This window comes from Anolis sagrei, chromosome 5 (assembly GCF_037176765.1).
Source record: "Anolis sagrei isolate rAnoSag1 chromosome 5, rAnoSag1.mat, whole genome shotgun sequence".
NCBI classification, from domain to species: domain Eukaryota; kingdom Metazoa; phylum Chordata; class Lepidosauria; order Squamata; family Dactyloidae; genus Anolis; species Anolis sagrei.
In genome coordinates, this window is record NC_090025.1 from 5,463,816 (window position 1) to 5,491,555 (window position 27,740).

At 43.5% G+C, this 27,740-nt stretch overlaps 1 protein-coding gene across 1 annotated transcript; it reads left to right on the plus strand.

Annotated features, from left to right (window-relative positions):
* The first annotated feature begins 276 nt into the window (after positions 1-276).
* CCT7 (chaperonin containing TCP1 subunit 7) lies at positions 277-25,139 on the plus strand. The gene is made up of 12 exons (XM_060779454.2): positions 277-386; positions 4,579-4,732; positions 5,104-5,210; positions 6,535-6,660; positions 7,858-7,910; positions 9,866-10,037; positions 11,424-11,588; positions 13,202-13,390; positions 19,787-19,884; positions 20,266-20,398; positions 21,974-22,180; positions 24,499-25,139. The coding sequence occupies exons 1-12, from the start codon at positions 381-383 to the stop codon at positions 24,715-24,717; spliced, it is 1,629 nt and encodes a 542-aa protein (XP_060635437.1). The 5' UTR covers positions 277-380; the 3' UTR covers positions 24,718-25,139.
* The last annotated feature ends 2,601 nt before the right edge of the window (positions 25,140-27,740 follow it).

Genomic DNA, 27,740 nt, shown 5'->3' on the forward strand with positions numbered 1-27,740 from the left:
TGCAGAAAGATAGCCAAGAGTTCCCAGTTTTTCAATAATAATAATAATAATAATAATAATAAATGATTTTTTTTCTGTAAACAAAGCAAAAAATAATAATATAAAAGCCCTGCGAACTCGGAAGTGTGCTGCCAAACTGCGAGGCACTGAGCATCCGTTTTACTAGCTCTATATAGCAATGCGAACTCGGAAGTGTGCTGCCAAACTGTGTGGTACTGAGTATCTTTAACCTTAGTACCTCTATATAGCATTCTCTGCCTTTGCACCTTCAAGCCCCTCCTCTTCCCCTTGGCTCCGCCCACTCAAGCGCCGGCGAAGCTTCTGGGTGCGCGCGGTGCATTGTGGGCAGGGAAACCGTTAGCAACAGGGCGGCCGCCAAGATGATGGTGAGTGACTGAGGGGAAGAGGACGGGCATGGCAAGCGGGGGTTATCCGCCGCCATCCGCCTCAGAGTCAGGCCCGTTATCACCGGGAAGGGTCTTGCCTTCTCCGGAAGAGTCTCCCCCGTGAGAACGGGGCCATATTGGCAGCGGGGCCGGAGGAGTTCGGGGGCTGAGCCGGGGCAAAAATGGAGGCCGCTTGGAGCCTCGTTGTAGCGGGTGTAACAGGAGAAGGGGCGCGCATGCGCATTAGGCGAAAGCTGGGGTCTCTAATCAGACTCCCATTCCCACTAAGTAGTTGGGGAACCTCGCCTCTTCAATGAAGGGAGCGGCTGGCGCGGGGCATCATGGGAGTTGTAGTTTGTTCTCGCCTTGCCTTTCCCTTACAAATGTATGAATGTGTTTTAATATTTACAAAGGTCCTGAGGCTGTTAGGAATGGTGGGAGTTGGGGTCCAAAACACCTGGAGGGCCCAAGTTTGTCCATACCTGGTATAGACTCATATAACACAATTTCACGCAATTTAGCTCAATAACAACAACAACACTTAATTTATATTCCGCCCTATCTCCCCAAGGGGACTCAGGGCGGATCACAGTACATATACACGGCAAGCATTCAATGCCCTTTTGTATAGACAATACAAGGACAGAACAGGAGGAGGTGTTCTTGTGGGTTTTTTCGGGCTATAGGGCCATGTTCTAGAGGCATTTTCTCCTGACGTTTCGCCTGCATCTGTGGCAAGCATCCTCAGAGGTAGTGAGGTCTGTTGGAACTAGGAAAAAGGGTTTATATATCTGTGGAAAGACCAGGATGGGACAAAGGACTCTTGTCTACTGGAACTAGGTGTGAATGTTTCAACTGACCACCTTGATTAGCATTTGATGGCCTGGCAGTGCCTGGGGGAATCTTTCTTTGAGAGGTGATTTGATATGCCTGATTGTTTACTCTCTGTATTGTTGAAGGCTTTCATGGCTGGAATCACTAGGTTCTTGTAGGTTTTTTCGGTCTATAGGGCCATGTTCTAGAGGCATTCTCTCCTGACGTTTCGCCTGCATCTATGGCAAGCATCCTCAGAGGTAGTGAGGTCTGTTGGAAATAGGAAAATGGGTTTATATATCTGTGGAATGACTGGGGTGGGGGAAAGAGCTCTCTGCTGAAGCTAGGTGTGAATGTTTCAGCTGACCACCTTCATTAGCATTTGAAGGCCTGACTGAGCCTGGGAAAATGTTCTTTTGAGAGGTGTTATGTGCCTGGTTGTTTCCTCTCATGGTGTCCTCCTTTCTGTTGAAATTGTCCACATGCATGCCATTGAAATCCACAAGCATGTGGACAATTTCAACAGAAAGGAGGAGACCATGAAAATGAACAAAATCTGGCTACCAGTATTAAAAAACTCTAAAATTACTACAGCAAAACAGCAGAGAGGAAACAACCAGGCACATCTTAACACCTCTGAACAGAACATTTTCCCAGGCTCTGCCAGGCCTTCAAATGCTAATGAAGGTGGTCAGCTGAAACATTCACACCTAGCTCCAGCAGACAAGAGGCCTTTGTCCCACCCTGGTCATTCTACAGATATATAAACCCATTTTCCTATTTCCAACAGACCTCACTACCTCTGAGGATGCTTGCCATAGATGCAGGCGAAGCGTCAGGAGAAATGCCTCTAGAACATGGCCCTATAGCCCGAAAAAACCTACAAGAACCTAATGGCGACCAGTATTAAAAAACTCAAAAATTACAACAGCAAAACAACAGAGAGTAAACAATCAGGCACATCAAATCACCTCTCAAAGAAAGATTCCCCCAGGCACTGCCAAGCCATCAAATGCTAATCACGGTGGTCAGTTGAAACATTCACACCTAGCTCAAGCAGACAAAAGTCCTTTGTCCCACCCTGGTCATTCCACAGATATATAAACCCATTTTCCTACTTCCAACAGACCTCACTACATCTGAGGATGCTTGCCATAGATGCAGACAAAACGTCAGGAGAGAATGCCTCTAGACCATGGCCATACAGCCCAAAAAAACCTACAACAACCCAGTGATTCCGGCCATGAAAGCCTTCGACAATACAATGTGTTTTAATATTTACAAGGGTCCTGAGGCTGTTGGGAATGGTGGGAGTTGGAGTCCAAAACACCTGGAGGGCCCAAGTTTGTCCATACCTGGTGTAGACTCATATAACACAATTTCACGCAATATAGCTCAATAATAATAATAATAACAACAACAACACTTCATTTATATTGCACCCTATCTCCCCAAGGGGACTCAGAGCGGATCACAGTACATATACACTATAAACATTCAATGTCCTTTTGTATAGACAATACAAAGACAGAACAGAAGGAGGTGTGTTGTTTCGACTCAACATTTAGCTTTTTTGGTGCCTAAGAAGTTGTGCTCGAATCCAGCTCTGTCACTCCATTCTCTATGATGAAGAGCCATCAGGACTTCTTCCTTCCTTTTAGTTGCCCAGCATTTTCCGATCCTTAGCGTTACCTAATTTTGCTATGTCTGTTTTCGAACTGCTTAGGTCAACAGTAAGCTGGGCTTGACAGTCAGTAGCTCATGTCGACCCACGGCTTTGAACTGGCAACCTTCAGTTATACAAATACACAATAATAAAGCAGTATATCATTATATATTATCAGTAGTAATTATATTTCATATAGTAGTATTAACATATTACAATATTATTGTATTGTCGAAGGCTTTCATGGCCGGAATCACTGGGTTGTAGTTTTTTTCAGGCTATATGGCCATGTTCTAGAGGCATTTCTCCTGACGTTTCGCCTGCATCTATGGCAAGCATCCTTAGAGGTAGTGAGGTCTGTTGGAACTAGGAAAAACTCTAAAATTAGAACAGCACAACAACAGAGAGGAAATAAACAAGGACATCTAATCACCTCTCAACAAAAGATTGCTCCAGGCACTGCCAGGCAATCAAATACTAATCAAGGTGGTCAGTTGAAACATCAAGGTGGTCAGTTGAAACAAAAGTCCTTTGTCCCACCCTGGTCATTCCACAGATATATAAACCTTCACTACCTCTGAGGATGCTTGCCATAGATGCAGGCGAAATGTCAGGAGAGAATGCCTCTAGAGCATGGCCATATAGCCCGAAGAAAACTACAACAACCCAGTATTATTGTATACTAACCGTCCCCTGCCACGCATTGCTGTGGCCCAGTCTGTGTATATGTGTTTCGGTGTGTATATATTTGTGTATATATATGTGTTTGTGTATATAGATGTTGTTTTATGCATGCATTGTAATCTATTTTTTGTTGTTTGGCCTTTTAAGTCTTCTCGGCTATGTTTTTCAGTGTTTTTATGAGCGATGGTCACTAGTTGGCCTGATAGGTGCATTGTGTCCAAATTTGATGTCAATTTGTCCAGTGGTTTTTGAGTTATGTTAATCCCACAAATGAACATTACATTTTTATTTTAAAAATTCTGTGTTTTAATATATGCATTTTATGGTCTTCTGTATCTGTGTATTTTAACTGTACTGTACCCAGCCTTAAATTGTGGGGGTTGTTATTATTATATTTAATATTATTATTGTGTTGTGTAGAAGATGGATGATTGCCAGATAACGCAGGCGATTTTGCGTGCCCTTCCAGACAGGCCTTATATCCCGGGTTTTTTGGTTTAAACTGTATTATATGAATCTGCACTGCCAGATAATCTGGGACAAACAGAAAACCTGGCATCAGATCCTGGGATACAGGGCCTGTCTGGAAGGGCCCTCTATCTTCATGTTTCCTAGCCCCATAAGCCTCTTTCAGTAGGGCATGGTTGGCAAACACTTGGCCATCTTAGTTGCCCTTCCTCTGGATAAGGCTCGTTGTGCCTTCATGTTGAGTCCAACTTAATGACAAACCTCTCTAACAGTTTTCTTGGCAGGGTTTTTTTCAGGAGAGATTTGCCTTTGGCCTTCTCTTAGGGTGCATCTACACAGTAACATCCAACATGGCCACTGAGTTTTATTGTCTTCTCGGTTCAGTGTCTCCCTGCTTCTGTATTATTCTGTATGCAAGTGAAAAAACTCTGGTGGATAACAATGCTGACCTTTCTAGCATAGAGCCCTGTAAAGGACAGTTAAAATGTAATATGCAGAAATATCTTTTGTACTTCTGGATATTGGCATTTTCCTTTGTCTAATACTTTGTCTGCCTTACAGCCCACACCGGTTATCCTGCTGAAGGAAGGCACCGACACTTCCCAGGGAATCCCTCAGCTTATTAGTAATATCAGTGCCTGCCAAGTCATTGCAGAAGCCATCCGCACTACGCTCGGCCCTCGGGGCATGGACAAACTCATCGTTGATGACAGAGGTGAGCTGGGCTACGTCTGTTAAGTGCAAGTGTGACTTAGTCCCTTTGTACAAGGTCTCTCTTCAGAGTAATCCTGAAGTATTCCCAGTTCTTAACTGAGCAGTGGCGAGACACTTTGAATTGACATTCACAGTTCAATGCTGCATTAATATCTTGTTTGGATGGAGGACCCTCTGACATGTTCACTCTAGAAATCTCAAGGTCCTCCAGCATGACTGAAAGAAGTTGGCTTTAGGGTCATACTGGAGAACCTAGATATTCTTAGAACACCTTAATCAAATCTGTGAATAATCAACTCCACAGAAGTCAAATCTGCAGATAGGCGGGGCAGATTGTGCTCTTTAATAAATTTCTTTTGTTAAACTTCACAGGCAAAGCAACTATTTCCAATGATGGTGCTACCATCCTGAAGCTCCTTGATGTGGTACACCCTGCTGCCAAGACCCTGGTAGACATCGCCAAATCCCAGGATGCTGAGGTGGGTATAGAAAGTGTGACAATTGCCCTATAATGAATGAAAAAGATACTGCAGATCCCAGATTGATTTAATTTCTTCAATTTTCTCTTCTATATTGTGTGTTCCCTGTAGCTGGAATAAAACACGGATCTCTCTTTAGTGGTAGAAAGCTGCCTGTAGTCCCCAGTAAACGGGGTGGGAAGACTCCATTGTCACTCTGTTTCGTAGCTGACATGAAAAGGAGACAGAAAGAAAAGGGCTGTTGCAATTTGAAAAGATAAATGCTTTGTTGACAAGACAGGAATGAGACAGCTGGTATTAAGAACGGTGGTGTTGGGTGGTCTCGGCTATGTAGGCAATCAGCATGACTTCTTTTGCGCTGAGGTTTCTGAAATTCCTGGTAATCCAGAGATTTGCTTCTTCGTGAAACACTAAGGATTCCTTGCCAGATTGACAAGGTTTTGATGTTGAGACTTTCAGAGAGCACAGAAGGAGACAGGGAGGGCTGAAGGCAGATGGAGATGGTGGGGTTTGTCACAGGAAATCTGTTATGTTTTGCCAGTAAGAAGAATAATGAAGGCGATTGTGCTTTTCGGGTTTTAGAAATCGAAAGTCTAAAGTTACTTATTGAATAAGAGACATGATGGAAAATGCTTGCTGGGAAATAAGTCACTAACATAAATATGAACCCTTTGGTCTTAGATTCTTTGAAGATGAATTGTGAGCTCTGACATGGCCGGCTTCTCTAAGAGAAGCCATCTGCGAAATCTCATAGCTTGATGAAGAAATAAAGTTTAATTTTGGCCACTTGGACATTTCTCCCAAACATTCGCAAAAATGACTATATAAGGGAAGCAGTAAGCCTAGGTAGGAATCCAGTCTGGACACTTTGGACCTCTCAAATATGGTCTTTCGGGATCTAATCCTCCTTGACTTGTCATTGGTCAAGAAAGAGATAAGCCTCTAAAGCAGTGGTTCTCAGCCTGTGGGTCCCCAGATGTTTTGGCCTTCAGCTCCCATAAATCCTAACAGCTGGTCAACTGGTTGGGATTTCTGGAAGTTGTAGGCCTAAAAAACACCTGGGGACCCACAGGTTGAGAACCACTGCTCTAGAGACATCTTCAAAGTATTTCAGACCACGATAGCAATGGACACTTAACCCATAGATTGACAATTGAGGAGTGGTTAAAAGCTGCCGGACTATGACATCATGGGGACACGTTATTCAAGAAGCTGCAACACTGATGCAATTCCTCTATGAAGAGACAGGATCGAAGAACCAAGTCTTGTTTCAGGGGAGTTTTGCTAAGGAAAGTGCTTTCTAAGCATATTTATCTTTTGTCAGGTTGGCGACGGCACCACTTCGGTTACCCTTCTAGCTGCTGAATTCCTAAAACAGATCAAACCGTATGTGGAAGAAGGTCTTCACCCTCAGATTATCATCCGTGCCTTCCGTACCGCAACCCAGTTGGTAAGGAGATCCACTGCATCCTGTGAAACGGATTTGTTGGGGTTAGAGCAAATATGGGCAAACGTCAGCCCTCCAGGAGTTTTGGACTTCAATTTAGGAATTGTGGGAGTTGAAGTCTAAAACGCCTGGAGTGCTGAAGTTTTCCCATGCCTGGGTTATAGATACAGAATCACCTCAAAAAAGGAGAGACAATGAATTTTTAAGAAGTATTATTTTTAACTGAGGGAATACTCTCCAGGATTCTTTAGGTTCTTCAAAACTACTCTAGATTTCTAGATAGACTATTTTAATCATATCTATTAATAAAATAATCTGCAACAATCAAATCTGCCTGGGAAATGAAAGAACATACAGAAAATTCTTTCTCATACTTGATTTAAAGAATTAGAAAAGTTTTTTTATTTGTGTCAGAAGCGACTTAAAAATATATTGCAAGTTGCTTCTGGTGTGAGAGAATTGGCCGTCTACAGAGACGTTGCCCATGAGACACCTGGATGTGATAGCTGGGAGGCTTCTCTCATGTCCCCGCATGCTAGAGCTGACAGATGGGATCTCACCTTGTCTTGCGGATTCGAACTGGCAACCTTCAGGTCAGCAGTTCAGCTTGCACAAGGGTTTAACCCAATGTGCCACTGCAGCTCCTAATTAGAAAAGTGGTCGGTCTGAAATACCAGCAGCCTGTTTATCTAAACAGTTTTAATGCATACTGGAAGCACATTTTTGGAGTGAGAGTAATTCTCCCTCAGGGGTGATTTGAATGCAATATTCCTGCTTCTTGGCAGGGGGTTGGACTGGATGGCCCATGAGGTCTCTTCCAACTCTTTGATTCTATGATTCTATGAAGTAATATAAGTCTCCTGCTATGGAGTTACGTACATCCTGAATCAGAAATTCTGTCTTGTGGCATTTATGCTGATCTTGTTCACATGGGAGTTGGAACTGAATAAACATCCTTGAGGCATCATCCACTTCTGCCCTGATACCTTTTGCTAGTTCAGCAGTGAGGGCAGTATTGGTGTTTTAATTATTTTACAGAATGGCATTTTTGCTCTACAAGTGTCTCTCTTATGTCTCTCTTTGTGCCTGTGGTGAAGTCTCTCAGTTGGATACTGGCATGTGATGTTTGAAACATCATGATGTTGGCATGTAGACCTGGCAGGGATTGCGTTCATTCTGGTCCTTGTCTTGTTTTGGCAGGCTGTAGATAAGATCAAGAGCATTGCAGTCACAATCAAGAAGACGGACAAAGCGTAAGTCTACTGTTCTCTTCTTCATGATCATTAGAATAATCCTACAGTGCTTCCTCTCTTTGTTGTCTAGCATGCATGCTAGAAATTTGAAATGTGTGGATGAATCTGCATTTATTCTTTGATTAATTTTGTCCTGGGGATTTGTGGCGTTGATTTGAATTGTATGGAAGCTTATGATAGACTCACAGGGCATCTCTGTTTTTGAGTGAAGGACATAGAGAGACAGCTGCACTTTTATCTTTCCACTCCTAGAAAAGATGGAATAGTCCTGCTTCACAGGTGCCATTCAAAACTGAATGGGATCAGGACTGGGATCATATTTTTTAGACTAGGCTGCTGCATCCATGACTTGTCAACATGTGATGAGAAAAAAATGGTATTTGCAGTCGAACAACAACTTGAGGGATGCAGGAATAGATCCAGCCTCCTCCACTTTCCATCCTTTTAGCCCCACTTTTCTCAATATGGGTTGCAACTGAATAAGTGGTCAATAGGTGATTGGTAGACTTGTCATACAACATGATCTACTAATTTGGTAGGCCCTTCACTTTCATAGAGTTAAGGGGCATAGGACCCCTGGAAAAGTGGGGAAAATGGAACAAAAATGCCCCTTTTTAATATTAAGGAACAGCTTTCTCGGTCCTCCAGCACAACTTTGTGGTTAACTTCATTGAGTCGTGCTAGAAGACCTGGATATCTCTAGAGGTCATTTAAATAAAACTGCAAATGTTAAATATACAAGTGTGGAGGGCTTGGCTAGTTTTCTTCAAAAAAATAAAAATGGCAGAGTGCTAATTTAAAAAAATCCAAGAGACAGGAGAATACAGATTGTCCAGCACAAAAACCGGTCTTAAAAGACCAAGATCACAAATATTTTAAAGGTGTGGGAAATCTTTTTACAAAGGCTTCCTTGCCTGGCAGTAAAGAAGCAAGCATTCCCAAATATGTTGTCTTCTTCCTCCTTTTGCTTGCTAGCTGCCTTTTTCATTTGGCAGAGGCACTCAGAGCAGGCTAGATAGATTTGGCATTAAAAGCCTTTGTCGATTGCAGTGTTAATAATAACAATAACAATAACAACAATAATAACAACACTTTATTTATATTCCGCCCTTCTCACCCCGAAGGGGACTCAGAACGGATCACAGTACAAATACTTGGCAAACATTCAATGCTGCTTTGTATAGACAGTACACAGACAGACAGACAGACAACAGAAGGAGGTGGTTTGTTTCGATTCAGTGTCCAGCTGTTTTTGATGACATGGAAGGTTGGGCTTGAGTCCAGGGGGTGCTGTTGCTCTATCCTCTATGACGAAGAGCTGTCAGGACTTCCTTCTTCCTTTTGGTCGCCCAGCATTTTCTGATATTTCTTTATAGTGTTGTAAAACACCTCCCCTGACTTTTAGTGGTACCTAATTTCTCTAATTACAGCTAAGGCTGTTTTTGAATTGCTTAGGTAAACAATGAGCTAGGGTGTCATTTGGTAGCGCACGCCAACCCAGGGTTTGAACTTGCAACCTTTTGGTTGATAGATCTTGCAATTGCTGACGATTTACTAGCTGTGCTAAACCTCCGGCCTAATTCCCTCATGTTATAATGAGTGTTATGACACCCTTGTTGTAGCAGTAGAGATAATTGATTTTAGGCAGAAATGCTGTTCATCTCTCCGTCCTTCTTGGTGCAGTCACTAGCAAACCTCAACAATACAGAAAAGTTCTTTGCCAAGATGGTGGTGGATGCTGTCATGATGTTGGATGAGCTGCTGCAGATCAAAATGATTGGAATACAGAAAAGTTGAAAATTTTGATTAGCGTGGGATTTAAACCTGGGTGCAAGTGAAATGTTCCTAGTTTGATCCACCTGCAGACAGTGACAGTTCTTTCAGGGCTGTGATGTGCTGATTTCAGAGTCCCTTAAGAGCAGTTGAAACTGAGCCTGACCTTCCCTCTCTTGCAGGGAGTTAAGAGGCCTGTTGGAGAAATGCGCAAGCACCGCCTTGAGCTCCAAACTGATTTCCTCCCAGAAGGAGTTCTTTGCCAAGATGGTGGTGGATGCTGTCATGATGTTGGATGAGCTGCTGCAGATCAAAATGATTGGAATCAAGAAGGTGCAGGGAGGAGCCTTGGAGGTATGTTTGTGTCCTCCAGGCTTCGTCTTGGTTGACCAGTCTCTATCTGGGTTATTTTCTATGACTTAAAATAGTCAGTGGATATAACAAGTGATTCTGAGACCTGATTCAGATCGTACTCTACCCTGGAGCCATGGGCAAATGTCTTTTCTGTGGATTGTATGTGGTTTGAAAAAAGGAAGCTATAGCTTACGAATTTACAAGAAACAGGATAATGTTAGAGTACTTCTACACTGTACGAGAACAGGCATGGGCAAATTTTGGCCCTCCAGGTGTTTTTTGGAGTTCAGTTCCCTTAATTCTGAATTGTGAGAGCTGAAGTCCAAAACACCTGGAGGGCCAACGTTTGCCCATGCCTGATCTAGAAGTATTTATGTCTTTTCCATCACAAATTCACAAAGTGGTGTCAAACTGCATTCATTCAGCAGTGTAGATGCATCATTAGAGTTAAATATATAGAGTTTCTCCATCGTGGTCAAATTGCACATATGGTAATACCTGCGCAGAACAACTGTTCTGCGCAGGCATTACCATATGTGCGAATTCACAGGTGACCACTCGGGAAACTACTGTTACAGGTAAGCAACCTATATTTCATTGGTGATCACATGTAGTTAGTCTAAAATGACTTGAGCCAGGGATCAATTTTTGCTGCCTTAGTAAATAGGTTTGGTTTGGGATTTATAAGTTACTAGCCGTCCCCTGCCACGTGTTGCTGTGGCCCACATGGGGGTTCTGTGTGGAAGGTTTGGCCCAATTCTATCGTTGGTGGGGTTCAGAATGCTCTGTGATTGTAGGTGAACTATAAATCCCAGCGACTACAACTTCCAAATATCAAGATTCTCTTTTCCCCAAACTCCACTACTTTTCACATTTGGGCATATTGAGTATTCATGTAGAGTTTGGTCCAGATCCATCATTGTTTGAGTCCACAGTGATCTCTGGATGTAGGTGAACTACAACTCCAAAACCAAAGGACACTGCCCACCAAACCCTTCCAGTATTTTCTGTTGGTCTTGGGAGAACTGTGAGCCAAGTTTGGTTCAATTCCATCATTGGTGAGGTTCAGAATGCTCTTTGATTGTGAGTGTACTATAAATCCCAGCAACTACAACTCCCAAATGACAAAATCATATATTTTTTTGAGTGAAGGACATACATTGGGTTGTTAGGTGTCTTGTGTCCAAATTTGATGTCAATTCGTCCAGTGATTTTTGAGTTCTGTTAATCCTACAAACGAACATTACATTTTATTTATATAGATTGCTCAGTCAGTCTGCGCCCATGCATTTCTTGTCAAAGGAATAAATTAAATGAAGAGGTCTGTTGATTTTTGCTCATGAACCTGTGTCCACAATGGATATTTTTGGTTTTGCATTTTTTCAGGATTCTCAGCTGGTGGCAGGGGTTGCCTTCAAGAAGACCTTCTCTTACGCTGGGTTTGAGATGCAACCTAAGAAGTACCAGTTCCCCAGGATTGCCTTGCTTAATATTGAGCTAGAGCTTAAGGCAGAGAAGGACAATGCCGAAATCAGGGTCAACACTGTAGAGGTAAGCGGATGGTTTTCCTGAAAGACTTTTGGGAGGAGAGGCTGTAGGAACATGGCTGCTTCTGGCAAAAGATGGGAGCCGAGTGCCCAGGAACATTTGAAGTAGGTGTAAATAACTCGGTATGTTATACAGTAATACTTCCATAACTGCAGAAGCCATACCTGCCGTTTTGCTTACCCTCGCATGGGGTGAGGGTGGGAGTGGTTTCTTTAGGAATCTGTAGGTCCTCCAACACAACTCTGTAGTATGGTGGCTTCAGAAGCAATGTAATTTAATTGCATTCAATCCTATCTGCAGTTTCACATAACCTGGTGGATTCAGGGTCTTACTGAATACTATTTTATATGATTACTGTTTCTACCTGTAGCTAGCGCTGTATGTTACTGATTTTAACCAGGGGCCATTGTGAAGTTGTGATGATTTATAATAATAATAATAATAATAATAATAATTATTATTATTATTATTTATTTACTTACTTCATTTACTCAGCCCTCAGGCGACTCAAAGCGGTTAACAACAGCAAAATTCAATGCAAAAACATCACAAAACGAATATGGGACAGTTAAAAACAGTAGCATAATCAACGATTAAACATCAATATAACAATCATTAGCGTCTCATCAGTAAAATCAGAATCCAATCTCATCATCCATTATTCCGTATTCCTATATTCAATTACACTGCTTAATCAAATGCTTGTTCGAACAGCCAGGTCTTCACTGGAATAAAATCTATAATAATAGTAACTTTATTTATACCCCGCCAACATCTTCCCAAGGAGACTCGGGGCGACTTACATGAGGTCACGCCCATCAATACAATATACACAATATAACACAAAAACACAACAGAAAATCAGAAAATAAAATAACTTAAAATACAAAACCAATGTATATAAACGACACAACAATATAAAATCAAAACATTACGACGTTAAAAATAATCACCATGGGCAGGGCCAAATTCAAGGATTAAAATTTTAAAACACTGGGAGATAGGGCAATGCAAAATATCAATAAATTTATCTGGTTGTCCATTGTTTTATGTTATTGTTTTTACACATTTTGTGTTTTGTGTGCTTACACCTTTTGAGAGTTTTGTGAGCCACCTCGAGTCCCTTTGGGAGATGGTGGCGGGGTACACATAAAGGTTGTTGTTGTTATTTAAACTTCACTAAGGTGTAGTATCTGTGCCCCCCTTTCAATGAGAACATGTTTAAAGGATTCTGAACTACTCTCTTGCTTTCCCTTTTCTTCCACACTTCAATTCCACCTATTACAACCATTGAGTAAGGCACTGTTGTTACATGGGCAAAGAGCATTGGAGAAGAGAGCATTGTTGGGTGTCATGTCCCTCAGATGATCAGAGTGACCTCTGAAGGAGAGGGGGAGAGTACCTGAATCCAGTTGTTTGGTGGCACTTGGGTCAGCATGTGCAAACCAACCTGTGAATGTGAATTGTATCGCTGGATTTGAGGATTTTGTGTGCCCAGGTGTTTTTGTGCAAATGGTGGAGCGGCAGCTTCTTCATTTCCTCTTTTTTGTCACAAATATTTTACATCTCGAGCTAAAGAAACCATGCCGAGACTGTCTCAATCTTCTCTTTGGTAGGATTACCAGGCAATTGTGGATGCAGAGTGGAACATTTTGTACGACAAACTGGACAAACTCCACAAATCGGGGGCCAAGGTCATCCTCTCCAAGCTTCCTATTGGGGATGTGGCTACGCAATACTTTGCCGACCGGGACATGTTCTGCGCCGGCCGAGTCTCCGAGGAAGACCTCAAGAGGACCATGATGGTAAGTAAGACTTAGGGCTGGCCTCCCAATTTGAGAAGTTGGTTTCATTCTTTCTGAGTAGCCTGGCAATATACAGAATGTCCTGATATTGCACTGCTGTTTTCCATATAACTGTTCTTAGGAGAAACAAAGCACATTATCATGTGTCTATGCTGACTGCATGGGGATTGTAGCTCAGGCATGGGCAAATTTTGGCCCTCCCTCCTGGTGTTTTGGACTTCAGTGCCCACAATTCATAACAGCCAGTAGGCTGTATTGTCGAAGGCTTTCACTGGGTTGTTATAGGTTTTTTGGGTTGTATGGCCATGTTCTAGAAGCATTCTCTCCTGACATTTCGCCTGCATCTATGGCAGGCATCCTCAGAGGTTGTGAGGACTTCAACCTCTGAGGATGTCTGCCATAGATGCAGGTGAAACGTCAGGAGAGAATGCTTCTAGAACATGGCCATACAGCCCAAAAAACCTACAGCAACCCAGCCAGAAGGGTGTTAGGAATTGTGGGAGTTAGAGTCCAAAACACCAGGAGGGCCAAATTTGCCCATTCCTGTTCTAGCTCATTGAGGTTTGTACCATTGTGCCATTTTCTCATTATATAGTGAAATCTCAATTTTTAAAAAGTTATTCATAGAATCATAGAATCATAGAATCAAAGAGTTGGAAGAGACCTCATGGGCCATCCAGTCCAACCCCCTGCCAAGAAGCAGGAATATTGCATTCAAATCACCCCTGACAGATGGCCATCCAGCCTCTGCTTAAAAGCTTCCAAAGAAGGAGCCTCCACCACACTCCGGGGCAGAGAGTTCCACTGCTGAACGGCTTTCACAGTCAGGAAGTTCTTCCTAATGTTCAGATGGAATCTCCTCTCTTGTAGTTTGAAGCCATTGTTACGGGTCCTAGTCTCCAAGGAAGCAGAAAACAAGCTTGCTCCCTCCTCCCTGTGGCTTCCTCTCACATATTTATACATGGCTATCATATCTCCTCTCAGCCTTCTCTTCTTCAGGCTAAACATGCCCAGTTCCCTAAGCCGCTCCTCATAGGGCTTGTTCTCCAGACCCTTGATCATTTTAGTCGCCCTCCTCTGGACACATTCCAGCTTGTCAATATCTCTCTTCAATTGTGGTGCCCAGAATTGGACACAATATTCCAGATGTGGTCTAACCAAAGCAGAATAGAGGGGTAGCATTACTTCCTTAGATCTAGACACCAGGCTCCTCTTGATGCAGGCCAAAATCCCATTGGCTTTTTTTGCCGCCACATCACATTGTTGGCTCATGTTTAACTTGTTGTCCACGAGGACTCCAAGATCTTTTTCACACGTACTGCTCTCGAGCCAGGCGTCCCCCATTCTGTATCTTTGCATTTCATTTTTCCTGCCAAAGTGGAGTATCTTGCATTTGTCACTGTTGAACTTCATTTTGTTAGTTTTGGCCCATCTCTCTAATCTGTCAAGATCGTTTTGAATTCTGCTCCTGTCCTCTGGACTATTGGCTATCCCTCCCAATTTGGTGTCGTCTGCAAACTTGATGATCATGCCTTCTAGCCCTTCATCTAAGTCATTAATAAAGATGTTGAACAGGACCGGGCCCAGGACGGAACCCTGCGGCACTCCGCTCGTCACTTCTTTCCAAGATGAAGAGGAAGCATTAGTGAGCACTCTCTGTGTTCGTCCACTTAACCAATTACAGATCCACCTCACCGTAGTTTTGCCTAGCCCACATTGGACTAGTTTCCTTGCCAGAAGGTCATGGGGGACCTTGTCGAAGGCCTTACTGAAATCCAGGTACGCTACATCCACGGCATTCCCCGCATCTACCCAGCTTGTAGCTCTATCGAAGAAAGAGATCAGATTAGTCTGGCATGACTTGTTTTTGATAAACCCATGTTGACTATTAGCGATGACTGCATTTGTTTCTAAGTGTTTGCAGACCGTTTCCTTAACAATCTTTTCCAGAATCTTGCCCGGTATCGACATGAGGCTGACCGGACGGTAGTTGTTTGGGTCATCCTTTTTTCCCTTCTTGAAGATTGGGACCACATTGGCCCTCCTCCAATCTGCTGGAACTTCTCCCGTTCTCCAAGAACTCTCAAAGATGGTTGCCAATGGTTCCGAAATGACTTCCGCTAGTTCCTTCAATACTCTGGGGTGTAATTGATCTGGCCCTGGGGACTTGAACTCATTAAGAGCGGCCAGGTATTCCTGGACGACTTCTTTCCCAATTTGGGGTTGGATGTCCTCCAATCCCTCATCCACTCCATCTTGCTGAGGTTGAAGACTCTCTTTTTGTGAGAAGACCGAGGCAAAGAAGGCATTAAGTAGTTCTGCCTTTTCCCTATCCCCTGTCAGCATTGCCCCATCTTCTCCGCGAAGAGGTCCTATCGCCTCCTTGTTTTTCCTTTTTCTACTGACATAAGAATAGAAGCCCTTTTTATTGTTTTTAATGTCCCTGGCAAGCCTGAGCTCGTTTTGTGCTTTAGCCTTGCGGACCTTTTCCCTACAGGTGTTGGCTATTTGTTTGAATTCTTCTTTGGTGATTTCTCCCTTTTTCCACTTCTTGTGCATGTCTCTTTTGTGTCTTAGCACAGTTAGAAGTTCTTTGGACATCCATTCTGGCTTCTTTGCACTTGTCCTATTTTTTCTCTTTGTTGGCACGGTTTGCAATTGCGTCTTGAGTATTTCACTCTTGAGAAATTCCCATCCATCCGTAACTCCCTTGTCTTTTAGTATCTGTGTCCACGGAATGCTGCTCAGCGTTTCCTTCATTTTTTGGAAATCAGCTCTCCTAAAGTCCAAAATGCGGGTTTGACTTGTCTTAGTTTCGGCCTTCCTTTGTACCTCAAATTGCAGGAGCACATGGTCACTTGCCCCTAAGGATCCTACCACTTCGACCGCATCGATCAGGTCCTCCGCATTTGTTAGGATGAGATCAAGAGTAGCCAATCCCCTTGTTGCCTCTTCTACCTTCTGGACCACGAAATTGTCTGCAAGGCAAGCGAGGAATTTGTTGGACCTTGTACTCTTGGCCGAGTTTGTTTTCCAGCAAATATCGGGATAGTTGAAATCGCCCATGACTACTACATCTCTTTTCTGTGCCTGTTTGGTCAACTGTTGGCAGAAGACTTCATCAAGTTCTTCCTCCTGGCTTGGGGGTCTGTAGTAGACGCCTACAACGACATCTTTTTGAGTCCCAGTTCCCTTGATTCTTATCCAGATGATTTCAAGCTGGTTTCCCAGATTGCTGTCTTGAATCTCTTCTGCAGCATAAGAGTTTTTGACATATAAGGCTACTCCGCCTCCTCTCCCCTTTGTTCGGTTTCTGTGAAAGAGGTTATACCCCTCGTTATCTACATTCCAGCGATAGGAGTCATCCCACCAGGTTTCAGTGATCCCTATGATATCATATTTGTGGTGTTGTGCTAAAAGTTGGAGTTCGTCTTGTTTATTTCCCATGCTCTGTGCATTAGTGTAAAGACATGTGAGCTCCTGGGATCTTCCCTTGAGCTGTTTAATTGGGATTATTGTGCTTTTGGTACTTGGTCCTTGTTGTGTTTGTGCAGCCCTCCATTTAGCCTTCTGGCGATTCCCAGACATGGGTAAAGTAGTGTTCGCAAGGCTGTTGTCCCCCTCCCCTGGTGGACCTAGTTTAAAGTGCGTGTAATGAGGTTTGCGAGTCTGTGAGCAAAAAGGTGTTTTCCTACTTGTGTGAGATGCACCCCATCCCTTGCCAGTAGCCCATCCTCCTGGAAAAGCAGGCCATGGTCGAGGAAGCCAAAGCGTTCCTCCTGACACCATTTTCTAAGCCAGTCATTGACCTGTACTATTTTTCTGGCTCTTGTGGGTCCGTGTCTTACAACAGGGAGGAGGGATGAAAAGACCACCTGTACATTACATTCTTTTAGCTTTGCTCCTAGAGCTCGAAAATCATTTGTGATCTTTTGAAACGTATGCCTTGCAGTATCATTGGTTCCTACATGAATCAACATGAGGGGAGGACGGTGATAGGTCTTGAGGAGCCTGGTGAGCCTCTGAGTGATATGGTGTATTTTTGCCCCCGGTAGGCAGCATATTTCTCGAGCCATCCCATCCGGTCTGGAAATGACAGCTTCCGTTCCTCTAAGGAGGGAGTCGCCTACTACCAAGACCTGTTTACTTTCGGGAATGACAGGGCCCCTTTTGTGCAATGTAGTGTGTAGGTCTCCAGAAAAGTGATCCTGTTGGTGTGAATTGTGTGGGTGAAAAGTGTTGTCCTCCTCCTCCTCGACATCCCCGGTGCATTCGTCAAGGACAATCCATTGAGATTCGTCCAAGAGCCTATGGTTCTCCTGTATGTGTTCCTGTTGCTCCTGGTCTATGGTTGGGGATGGTACACCTGCAGGATTGTGCAAGTGTGAATGTTGTGAAGTGTTGTCCCAGTCAGGGCTATCCCCCGCACACTGATCAAGGATGAGCCACTGATCAGTATCTAAGCCATTCTGGTCTTCCCCAATATGTTGTGTTTCTTGGTCAGGTGCTAGTTGTGTGAGAATTTGGAATCTATTGTGTAACTGCAGCTGAGTGGAAGTATTCTGAGGAGGCTTCCGGGTCCTATGTGTCCTTCTAAGGGTGACATTTCTCCAAGCCTGAGAGTTGTCGACATCTGAGGTGCTGTTCTGTTGAGCCTCCCCGTAATGTTGGTGTGATATGGGCTGCGTGTCTAGGACAGTGGTGTGTGGTGTCTAAGAACAGCTCAAGTTCCTGAATGTCCTTAAGGGTGTTAATACGGTCCTCGAGTTGTCGTATCCTATGTTTCATGCGAGTGATCTGTGTACACTTGGGGCAGATGTAATTGAGTAATTGTAGTGTGAAAAAGCTGAACATGCCACAGCTTGTGCATGAGACGGGAAGTTTTCGTGTTTGTTCCATCTGGAGGTTGCTAATGACCTCCACTTGGTGTGTGTTTGCTGTTGTCTGTATGCAGGGGGGAAAGTATAGGTTACTGAGTGTAGGTTAACTGAAAGCAGTTAAATTTAAACAAAGCTTACCCTGAAGCAGAAGGAAACAAAATGGGTTCCTGCTTCCTCATTGTTGGAAACCTTTTGATTTTTGACAAAAGCTTTCCCAAATGCATTTCTCTCTCTCTAGTTTTATGTGGCACCATTGTCCTTGGTATGTGTTTGTGTGTGTGTTGAATAAGACAAATAAGCAAATGAAACTGATGCAAGTAGCTTTTAATGAGCTCCATACAGCCTTATTCAGGGGTCCTTCCTGTTGGATTCCCCTCGCCTTTTAAACACTTTGTTTACAGAATGTTGGTGGTCAACTCAGCTTGCAAATTGGATTGACTATTTCTCTTTCATGCTTTATCATTAACCAAGTCTTCATAATTTCGGTGAATCACACAAATTGAGTGGTTTGTGCCTTTATAGTACATCATTTAGAACCTTCTAAAGCCATCATGTAAATGTTTTTTTTTTTTTACTATATGAAGTCAGTGTAGTTCTGCGTACTCCCGCAGTTCCTTTTCAACTAGAGGCTCCTTTGGAAGCTTTTAAACAGAGACTGGATGGCCATCTGTCAGGAATGCTTTGAATGCAATTTTCCTGCTTCTTGGCAGGGGGTTGGACTGGATGCCCCATGAGGTCTCTTCCAACTCTATGATTCTGTGATTCTAACTGCTTCTGCATCATCTGGCTCTTTGGCCTGGTTGGTTGTGTAGGCTTTTTGCTGACCTCAAGTCACAAAACCACCAGTGGGATTTTGGGCTTATTAGCATTTTGATTGAAAGACAGAGCAGCTTTGTCTTCTCCAGCCTGAGAGAGCCAGGTGTCGTGTTTCTGCCAATAGCCCTGACCTGTGTTCGTAGCTCTTAAAAAGAAATATTAAAAAATCATAGATCAAATTTGGATTAAATCCTTTTGTATATGAATGTGTTCTGTAATATAAGAGATCATGTATTGACAAAAATCAAGGAGTGTTAAAAGAGGAAAATGCAGATATAATATTACATTATAGTGGTATGGTGCAATATAGCAATGTTTAATGCTGATATTGTACTATGCTAATAATATAATATATTATATGTAATATATATCTTGTAAGCTGCTCTGAGTCCCCTTCGGGGTGAGAAGGATGGCATCTAAATGTCATAAATAAATAAATAAATATAGGGTTGCTGTGAGTTTTCCAGGCTGTATGGCCATATTGCTATGAACCCGGAAAACTCACAGAAAACCAGTGATTCCAGTCATGAAAGCAGATATAGATTGGACTCAATTGTCAAGATATTTAATCTGTTTAAAAACCACACACATTTTCTTACCAGTAAGCAAACTTGTTTGGTGAAGGTGAGTGGGGTTGCTGAATGGTTTAATTTTGTATCATTATTTGCTCTGAAAATGTGCCCATTTGTATTCCTTCTAGGCCTGCGGTGGGTCCATCCAGACCAGTGCGAATTCCCTGACAGATGACGTCCTCGGGCGCTGTGAGCTCTTTGAGGAGGCGCAGGTTGGAGGCGAGAGGTAAAGCTGGTCTGGTTCCAGATCATCATCATCAGTGTGCCCAGCTCCCCCATTTTTCAGCATTTCCTAGGCCAGGTAATGGTCAAACTTGGGCCCTCCGGGTGTTTTGAACTTCAACTCAAACAATTCCTTAACATTCTACCAGCTATTAGGAATTGTGGAAGTCCAAAACACCTGGAGGGCCGAAGTTTGCCAGTGCCTGCTTTACAGTATCCTTGTTCACTTCAGAAGTCCAGGTTTCAGACTTTAGATTTTGGGGAGTTGTTATAACAGCAGTTTGCTGTAAAGAGGTGCGTGGTCTCCTTACCCCATCCACTACAGGTCTTTTTATCATGCACTTTAAGGCGATCTGCTAAAGCTATTTTTTCCCCCTCTTTCCAGGTATAACTTCTTCACCGGCTGCCCGAAAGCCAAGACTTGCACGATCATCCTGCGCGGAGGAGCAGAGCAGTTCATGGAGGAGACGGAGCGCTCCCTCCATGACGCCATCATGATCGTCAGGCGGGCCATCAAGGTGGGCCTTTGAGGGACTGCAGTAGTTGAGCATCCTTTATCCAAAATGTTCTATATTTTTGTTTTTTTTTTATTTTGAATTACTTTCATATATCTTAGAGATGGGGCCCCAGTACAAATATGAAATCTATTTATGTTTCATATGCACAATCTTTGAGTCTCCTTGTGGAGAAGAAAAGAAAGTTATAAATAATAATAATAATCATCATCATCATCATTGTAGTAGTAGCAGGCATAATAATAATTGTTATACAGTATTTTAAATTTTGTTGCCAAAGCCCAAGTTTGTTATATTGTGTACAGCAGTGTTTCTCGAGCTTCCTAATGCTGCGACCCCTTAATACAGTTCTTCATGTTGTGGTGACCCCCAACATAAAATTATTTTTGTTGCTACTTCACAGCTGTAATTTTGCAACTGTTATGAATCATCATATAAATATCTGATATGCAGGATGTATTTGATACAAACACGCGATTTGCCCAAATTTGAATACCAGTGGGGTTGGGGGGGATAATTGATTTTGTCATTTGGCAGTTGTAGTTCCTGGGATTTATAGTTAACCTACAATCAAAGAGCATTCTGACCTCCCCCAATGACTGCATTGAACCAAACTTGGCACACAGAACTCCCATGATCAAGAGAAAATGTTGGAAGGCTTTGGTGGGCATTGACCTTGAGCTTTGGAGTTGTAGTTCACCTCCATCCAGAGAGCACTGTGGATCAAGCAATGAAGGATCTGGACCAAACTTGGCATGGATACTCAATGTGCTCAAATGTGAACACTGGTGGAGTTTGGGGTGGGGGTGGGGGATAGACCTTGACATTTGGGAGTTGTAGTTGCTGAGATTTATAGTTGACCTACAATCAAAAAGCGTGCTGAACCCCACCAACGACAGAATTGGGCCAAACTTCCCACATGGAACCCTCATGACCAACAGAAAATACTGCATTTTCTTATGGTCTTTGGTGACCCCTCTGGCATCTCCTCGCGACCCCCCCAGGGGTCCCTACCCCCAGGTTGAGAAACACTGGTGTACAGGAAGAAAAGCTGCACCTCCATGCTATCCATGTAGAAAATGTTTTTGATGTGGGTGTATTTTTTAAGTTTGCAATTCTAAATAAGCCATGCTTGTAACCATCATTGTGTTCCACAGTCTGTTATCTGATGACTACAGTCAGAACTTCATGATTATTTCCTGAGAATCAGGCTATCCATTGCTTAAAATATCCCTCTTTTGTCCAACCCTGTCTTAGTTATGTTTATGCTTTCAAGCCGGTTAGATACGTAGAATGACCTTCCAAGCAGGTTGGTCTACCTATCTTTTTATTTCATGGATTTTCCATTTTGGAATCTAGATTGAATAGCAGCTGTGTCTTTCGTCCCTCTGCCAACAAGCTGATGGATGCTCTTGGCTTGCATGAACCTGAGAGATGGGCAGCCGTTCTCTTCCAAATGTCAGCAGATATTTCTGTGCTGGGCAACCAGCCAGCGGCTTCCTTATGAATGGAGTAAACCTACATCTCGTGCAGTCCTTTTCCCCTAAGAGAAAGTGACCTTTCCCTGCTCTCTTTCAGAATGACTCGGTCGTTGCTGGAGGCGGAGCCATAGAGATGGAGATCTCAAAGTACCTCCGAGACTATTCCAGAACCATTCCCGGCAAGCAGCAGTTGTTGATAGGGGCTTATGCCAAAGCCCTGGAGATCATTCCACGCCAGCTCTGCGACAACGCCGGCTTTGATGCCACAAACATCCTCAACAAGCTCCGGGCCAAGCATGCGCAGGTGAGCTTCCCCTGGGGTCCATCACCCATCCATCCTGGGATTCCCCGAGCTGCAGCTTCCACTGGTGCATAGTTTTCCCTTCTGGAGATGGCTGCTGTTGCATCTGTCTTGCTGCTCCCCAGATTTTTCTTCCATTTATCCTTGTAGAGGTAAACGGAGGAAATACTCTCTTTGCTTTCTCATGACAGTAAACAGCTGAGGAGGGAGAATGAGGGCAGGACAAAGTTTTTCTCCCTATTCATAGAATCATAGAATTGGAAGAGAACCTCAAGGGCCATCCAGTCTAACCCCCTTTTATCACTTTTGTTCCCGCTTGGGGTGGGGTGCATTTTATGTTATACACTGGTGGACTACAATTGTCCATCCTACCCTTCAGTTGAGGTCTCTGCTTCCCCATCCTTGGTAGTTGCCAGTCCAAATACTATCCTAGGCATGGGTAAACTTTGGGCCTCCCTCCAAGTGTTTTGGGCTTCAACTCCTACAATGTTGTATCCCAGGCAGGAACACTTCTGTACTTAAACACCACCACAGTTCAGTATAAATCAGCAAGCAGTGTATTGAAGATTACTGTATATACTTGAGTATAAGCCTAGTTTTTCAGTCCTTTTTTTAGGCTGTAAAAGTCTCCCTGACTTATACTCGAGTCAAGGTTATTTATTATTTTACTTTGTTGTTATTGTTGTTGTTTTACTTTATTGTTGTTATTACATTTATTATTTTACTCTGTTATTACTATTATTATTTTACTCTATTATTATTGGAAGGATAAGTAAGCATATTTACATTGAAGAAGGTTAGAATAATGGTTGAATCAGAGTTGGACAGTAGTATGTTGAATTACAGTTTTATGTAAATATTCAAAAACATTTAACCAACTGATGCCTCAATTAGTGTAATTTTATTGGTATCTATTTTTATTTTGAAATTGACTCGTAAATGCTGCATTTCCCACTCTTGGCTTATATTCGAGTCAATCCATTTCCCCAGTTTTTTGTGGTAGAATTAGGTGCCTCAGCTTATATTCGGGTCGGCTTATACTCGAGTATATACGGTATATGTAAAGCAAAACAGTAAAAATGGAAAGAAGTAACTTAGTCCAAAGTCATGGAATAGTCCATAAAATGCAAGGTTCAAAGGTATAATGCACAAATCAGGAAGGCGGGAAGTCAGGATACAAAGAGACAGCTTAAAATCCAACACCCAGAACAGCAAGATAATCCGTTAGACTTGGAAACCAGAGCTCGAACCACTTGAGGCATGAAACAAGAAATTTCCTTTGACTAAGGCTCTATTCCAGATGATATTTTCCCTGTCTTATATAAAGGGTCTCCTGTTCCATAAAGAGACAAAAAAGCAGTATGTTTACAGCCAGATAGCAATCTCTTTGCTAATGAGCAAGTTGTCTTTTACCTTGCCAAGGAATCTGCACACAACTTCATATTTATTTATTTATTTAAAACTTTCCTATCTCGATCTTCTCTACCTCCGTAGAGGGACTCAGACTGGCTAACAGCAGAAATTCAATGCACAAATATAACTAAAAACATCATAAAATCATAATAAGTTAAAATACAAACAGAATAAATACATATAAGCCAAATCGCCAAGATAGAATCAAGTTCAACTCAATCTGCAAATGTGGTCAGTAGTTATTAGGTTATTGCTGGACTCAACCAATTATTCTGGGAATGCTATGTCCCAGAGCCAAGATTTCACAAGCTTTCTGAAGGTCAGGAGGGGACAGATCTGATCTCCATCGGGAGAGAGTTCCACAGCCAAGGGGCCACCATCGAGAAGGCCCCATCTCTCGTCCCCACCAGACACGATTGCGAATGTGATGGGACCAAGAACTTGATTAAGCTGCTCTTCCTATCTCCTGGCTCATTAATTTTGTCACCTGGCAAATTGTCTTCTGAACTCCCTTCCCCAGAGAAAGGCTGCTGCCCTTAGCCTCTCTCAGGAATTTGGCCTTCAGGTTCAGGAACACTGGTCTCTTTCTGGACTTAACTCAGGCTGACTTGCAAGTTCATAATCCCCATTGACATCAGGTAAAGCATCAGGTATCATTGGCTGCATCACAACACAGCCGGAGTTGAATCCAAAACACCTGGAGGAGGGCTGAAGTTTGCCCATGTGTGTGCTAGCCAGACCCTTAAGACTCTGCTTAACTTTTGAAATCAAACCAAGTGTGTTCAGGGTGGCGTGCTGTGGAAGGCAGGATGGGTGTCTCTGGATTCGCTTTAGTTTTGGGGAGGCCCAATGTCAGAGGAATTCCCCTTCCATTGTGTGACGGGGCCTGTGTTCTGTGTGCCCCTCAGGGCGGGATGTGGTACGGCGTTGACGTGAACAACGAAGACATTGCAGACAACTTTGAGGCCTGCGTGTGGGAGCCCGCCATGGTGCGCATCAACGCCCTGACGGCGGCTTCGGAAGCAGCGTGCCTCATTGTGTCGGTGGATGAGACCATCAAGAACCCCCGCTCCACAGTCGATGCCGCCCCTGCAGGCCGAGGCAGAGGCCGGCCCCATCACCACTGAGGAAGGGCCACACATTGCCAGTAGCGCGAGATACAGGAACCCTGTCTTTGCCACTTAGCTCCCTTTAATTTGGCTTCCCCATTTGAGCCATTAAACACCATTCTGGGGCTGTTTTTGTCTAACTTATTGCCACTTTCTTAATACATGGAAACTGGGAATGTCCTTCAAAATTCAAGGCTCTGCCTACTATTTGAATACTCAAAGCCCTGGTATGAAAGGGAGTTGCAGGTGTTCCTTTCTCCCCTCCCAGGTTGCTCTTTTGAGTATTATCCTGGAAGACGCAGCATCCCCAGGGGCCTGCTATGTTGGCATAGATTTTGAATGTTCAGTGGGTTGGTTACTGGTGGTATTTATTGGTTTTTCTTTTCTACTGGAGAGTCAAAAAGTCAGGCGTGAACGCAATAAATAATAATTAAAAAGCAGTCTGAGTTTCCTAGCCTTCATTGACATTTTCCTCTCTTTTTAATTAAAACCTTTCTCAGAGAAAGGTTGGGGTTTTTGAAATGTGATTTTGGGATATGGGAGGGAGAGAAATCAAGTAAGGACTTAATTTTGGTGGCTGCTTGCCATTTCTTCGCATCTTGGCAGCGCTTTAGAATTTTGCAGCTGGAATAGCATTGTTGGCCTGTAAGAATGGGCCCTTCCACCAACCCTCTTTGTTAGAGAAGGTGCGGAATTAAATCTCCTCGGATTCCCTTTAGCTATGGCAGTTCACTGCATTCATTCTGTGTAGATGCACCCCAGAATTAGGGTTTGGATCTCTGTTCATCCTATTGTAAGCTGGCCTTGGAGTCACCGTACATTGGAAGCAACGTCAAGGAATACAAATATACACATGATATCTGTGTTCAAAAATGAGAAAGCCTCAATTTGTATTGCATTTAAAAACAAAACAAAAAATATAAACCATATACATTATAGCATCAAGCTTTGTCTTGCAGGCTGAGATTTGTCGAAGGCTTTCATGGCTGGAATCACTGGATTGTTGTAGGTTTTTTCGGGATATATGGCCATGTTCTAGAGGCATTCTCTCCTGATGTTTTGCGTGCATCTATGGCAAGCACCTCTGAGGATGCTTGCCATAGATGCAGGCGAAATGTCAGGAGACAATGCCTCTAGAACATGGCCATATAGCCTGAGAAATCCTACAACAACCCAGGCTGAGATTTGTCAATAGAGGCCCAGGTTATTTTCTAGTTTGGCAGCAATCATGAAATCGGCAAGAACTGCATTGATATTTTGCAAGCCTACTGTTTGGGTCCTGTGTTGTTCTACAGTCTGGAGCTGGAAGGACCTGTGGTAGAATATTAAGTCTTAAATATTCTTCCCACTTGGAATGAGTTGTAAAGTAGCTTGCCTGTTAATTACTTGCGTTGGCTTTTGGGGTTTCGGTCTCTTACCAGCTGTGCTAAGCTTAGTATTTGGCAGGGCTTTGGCTGCCAAATCAAAAGGGAGACAAACACAGCTAATAAAAAATAGATGCAAGTGCAGCTGAGCTTCTGCCTCTTCCCAGCTGGCTCTCGCCCTGGCATTTTGCAATCCTGTCTTGCTTCCCACTGGGAAGAGGTGCCCAGTAAAAGGACTGCAGAATTAGGAATGCACCTACACCAGACATGGAAAAACTTTGGCCCTCCAGGTGTTTGGGACTCTAACTCCCACAATTCCTAACAGCCACTAGGCTGTTAGGAATTGTGGAAGTCCAAAACACCTGGAGAGACGAGGTTTGCCCATGCCTGATAGAATCATAGAGTTGGAAGAGACCTCATGGGCCATTCAGTCCAACCCTCTGCCAAGAAGCAGGAATATTGCATTCAAAGCACCCCTGACTGATGGTCATCCAGCCTCTGTTTAAAAGCTTCCAAAGAAGGAGCCTCCACCACACTCCGGGGCAGAGAGTTCCACTGCTGAACGGCTCTCACAGTCAGGAAGTTCTTCCTCATGTTCAGGTGGAATCTCCTTTCTTGTAGTTTGAAGCCATTGTTTCGTGTCCTAGTCTCCAAGGAAGCAGAAAACAAGCTTGCTCCCTCCTCCCTGTGGCTTCCTGTCACATATTTATACATGGCTATCATATCTCCTCTCAGCCTTCTCTTCTTCAGGCTAAACATGTCCAGCTCCTTAAGCCACTCCTCATAGGGCTTGTTCTCCAGACGCTTGATCATTTTAGTCGCCCTCCACTGGACACATTCCAGCTTGTCAATATCTCACATTCCAGCTTGTCAATGATCTACACTATAGAATTAGTGCAGTGTGACACCATTAGTGCAGTGTGACACCAATGAGTGTGCTCATTGGAGGGAAGAATAGTAGAGGCCAAGATGAAGTTCTTTGGCCACATCATGAGAAGAAAGGAAAGCTTAGGGAAGACGATTATGCTGGGGAAAATGGAAGGAAAAAGGAAGAGGGGCCGACCAAGGGCAAGGCGGAGGGATGGTATCCTTGAAGTGACTGGATTGACTTTGAAGCAGCTGGAGGTGGCCATGGCCGGCAGGGAGCTCTGGCATGGACTGGTCCATGAAGTCATGAAGAGTCCGGAACGACTGAACAAATGAACAACGACCCCATTTTAAGCACCATGGCTCAATGCTATGGAAACATAAAAGTTCTAGTTCTACGAGGCCTAATTTTACTTGTAGGTATGTTTCTGAGGAGTCAGTAGGGAATAAAGAAAAGGTGAAAAAGGAGGAGATAAAGAAGGGAGGAGAAGAAACCAATATACTGGCATCCATTAACACAAACACACCTTTTCCTGGTGTGAGGTGTTGTCTTTCCTCTCTGAGCATTTCATTTTCTTTAGCGTGGAAAACAAAGCCCCCATGCTAATTGCCAATTTGTATGGAATAGCTTGCAAGCTCTTACTGGTGTTCCTTACCTTGCCTGGATTTAGCAGGTCATTAAAGCTGTGCACTCCGACTAATGAAGCCCTGATGAAATCCTGTTCTTGCAGAGCGTCTCCAAGGTAGTGTGTGATTAGGTATGAAAACATCACAGCGGGGACAGAAATGAGAGGTAAACAAAGGCACAAG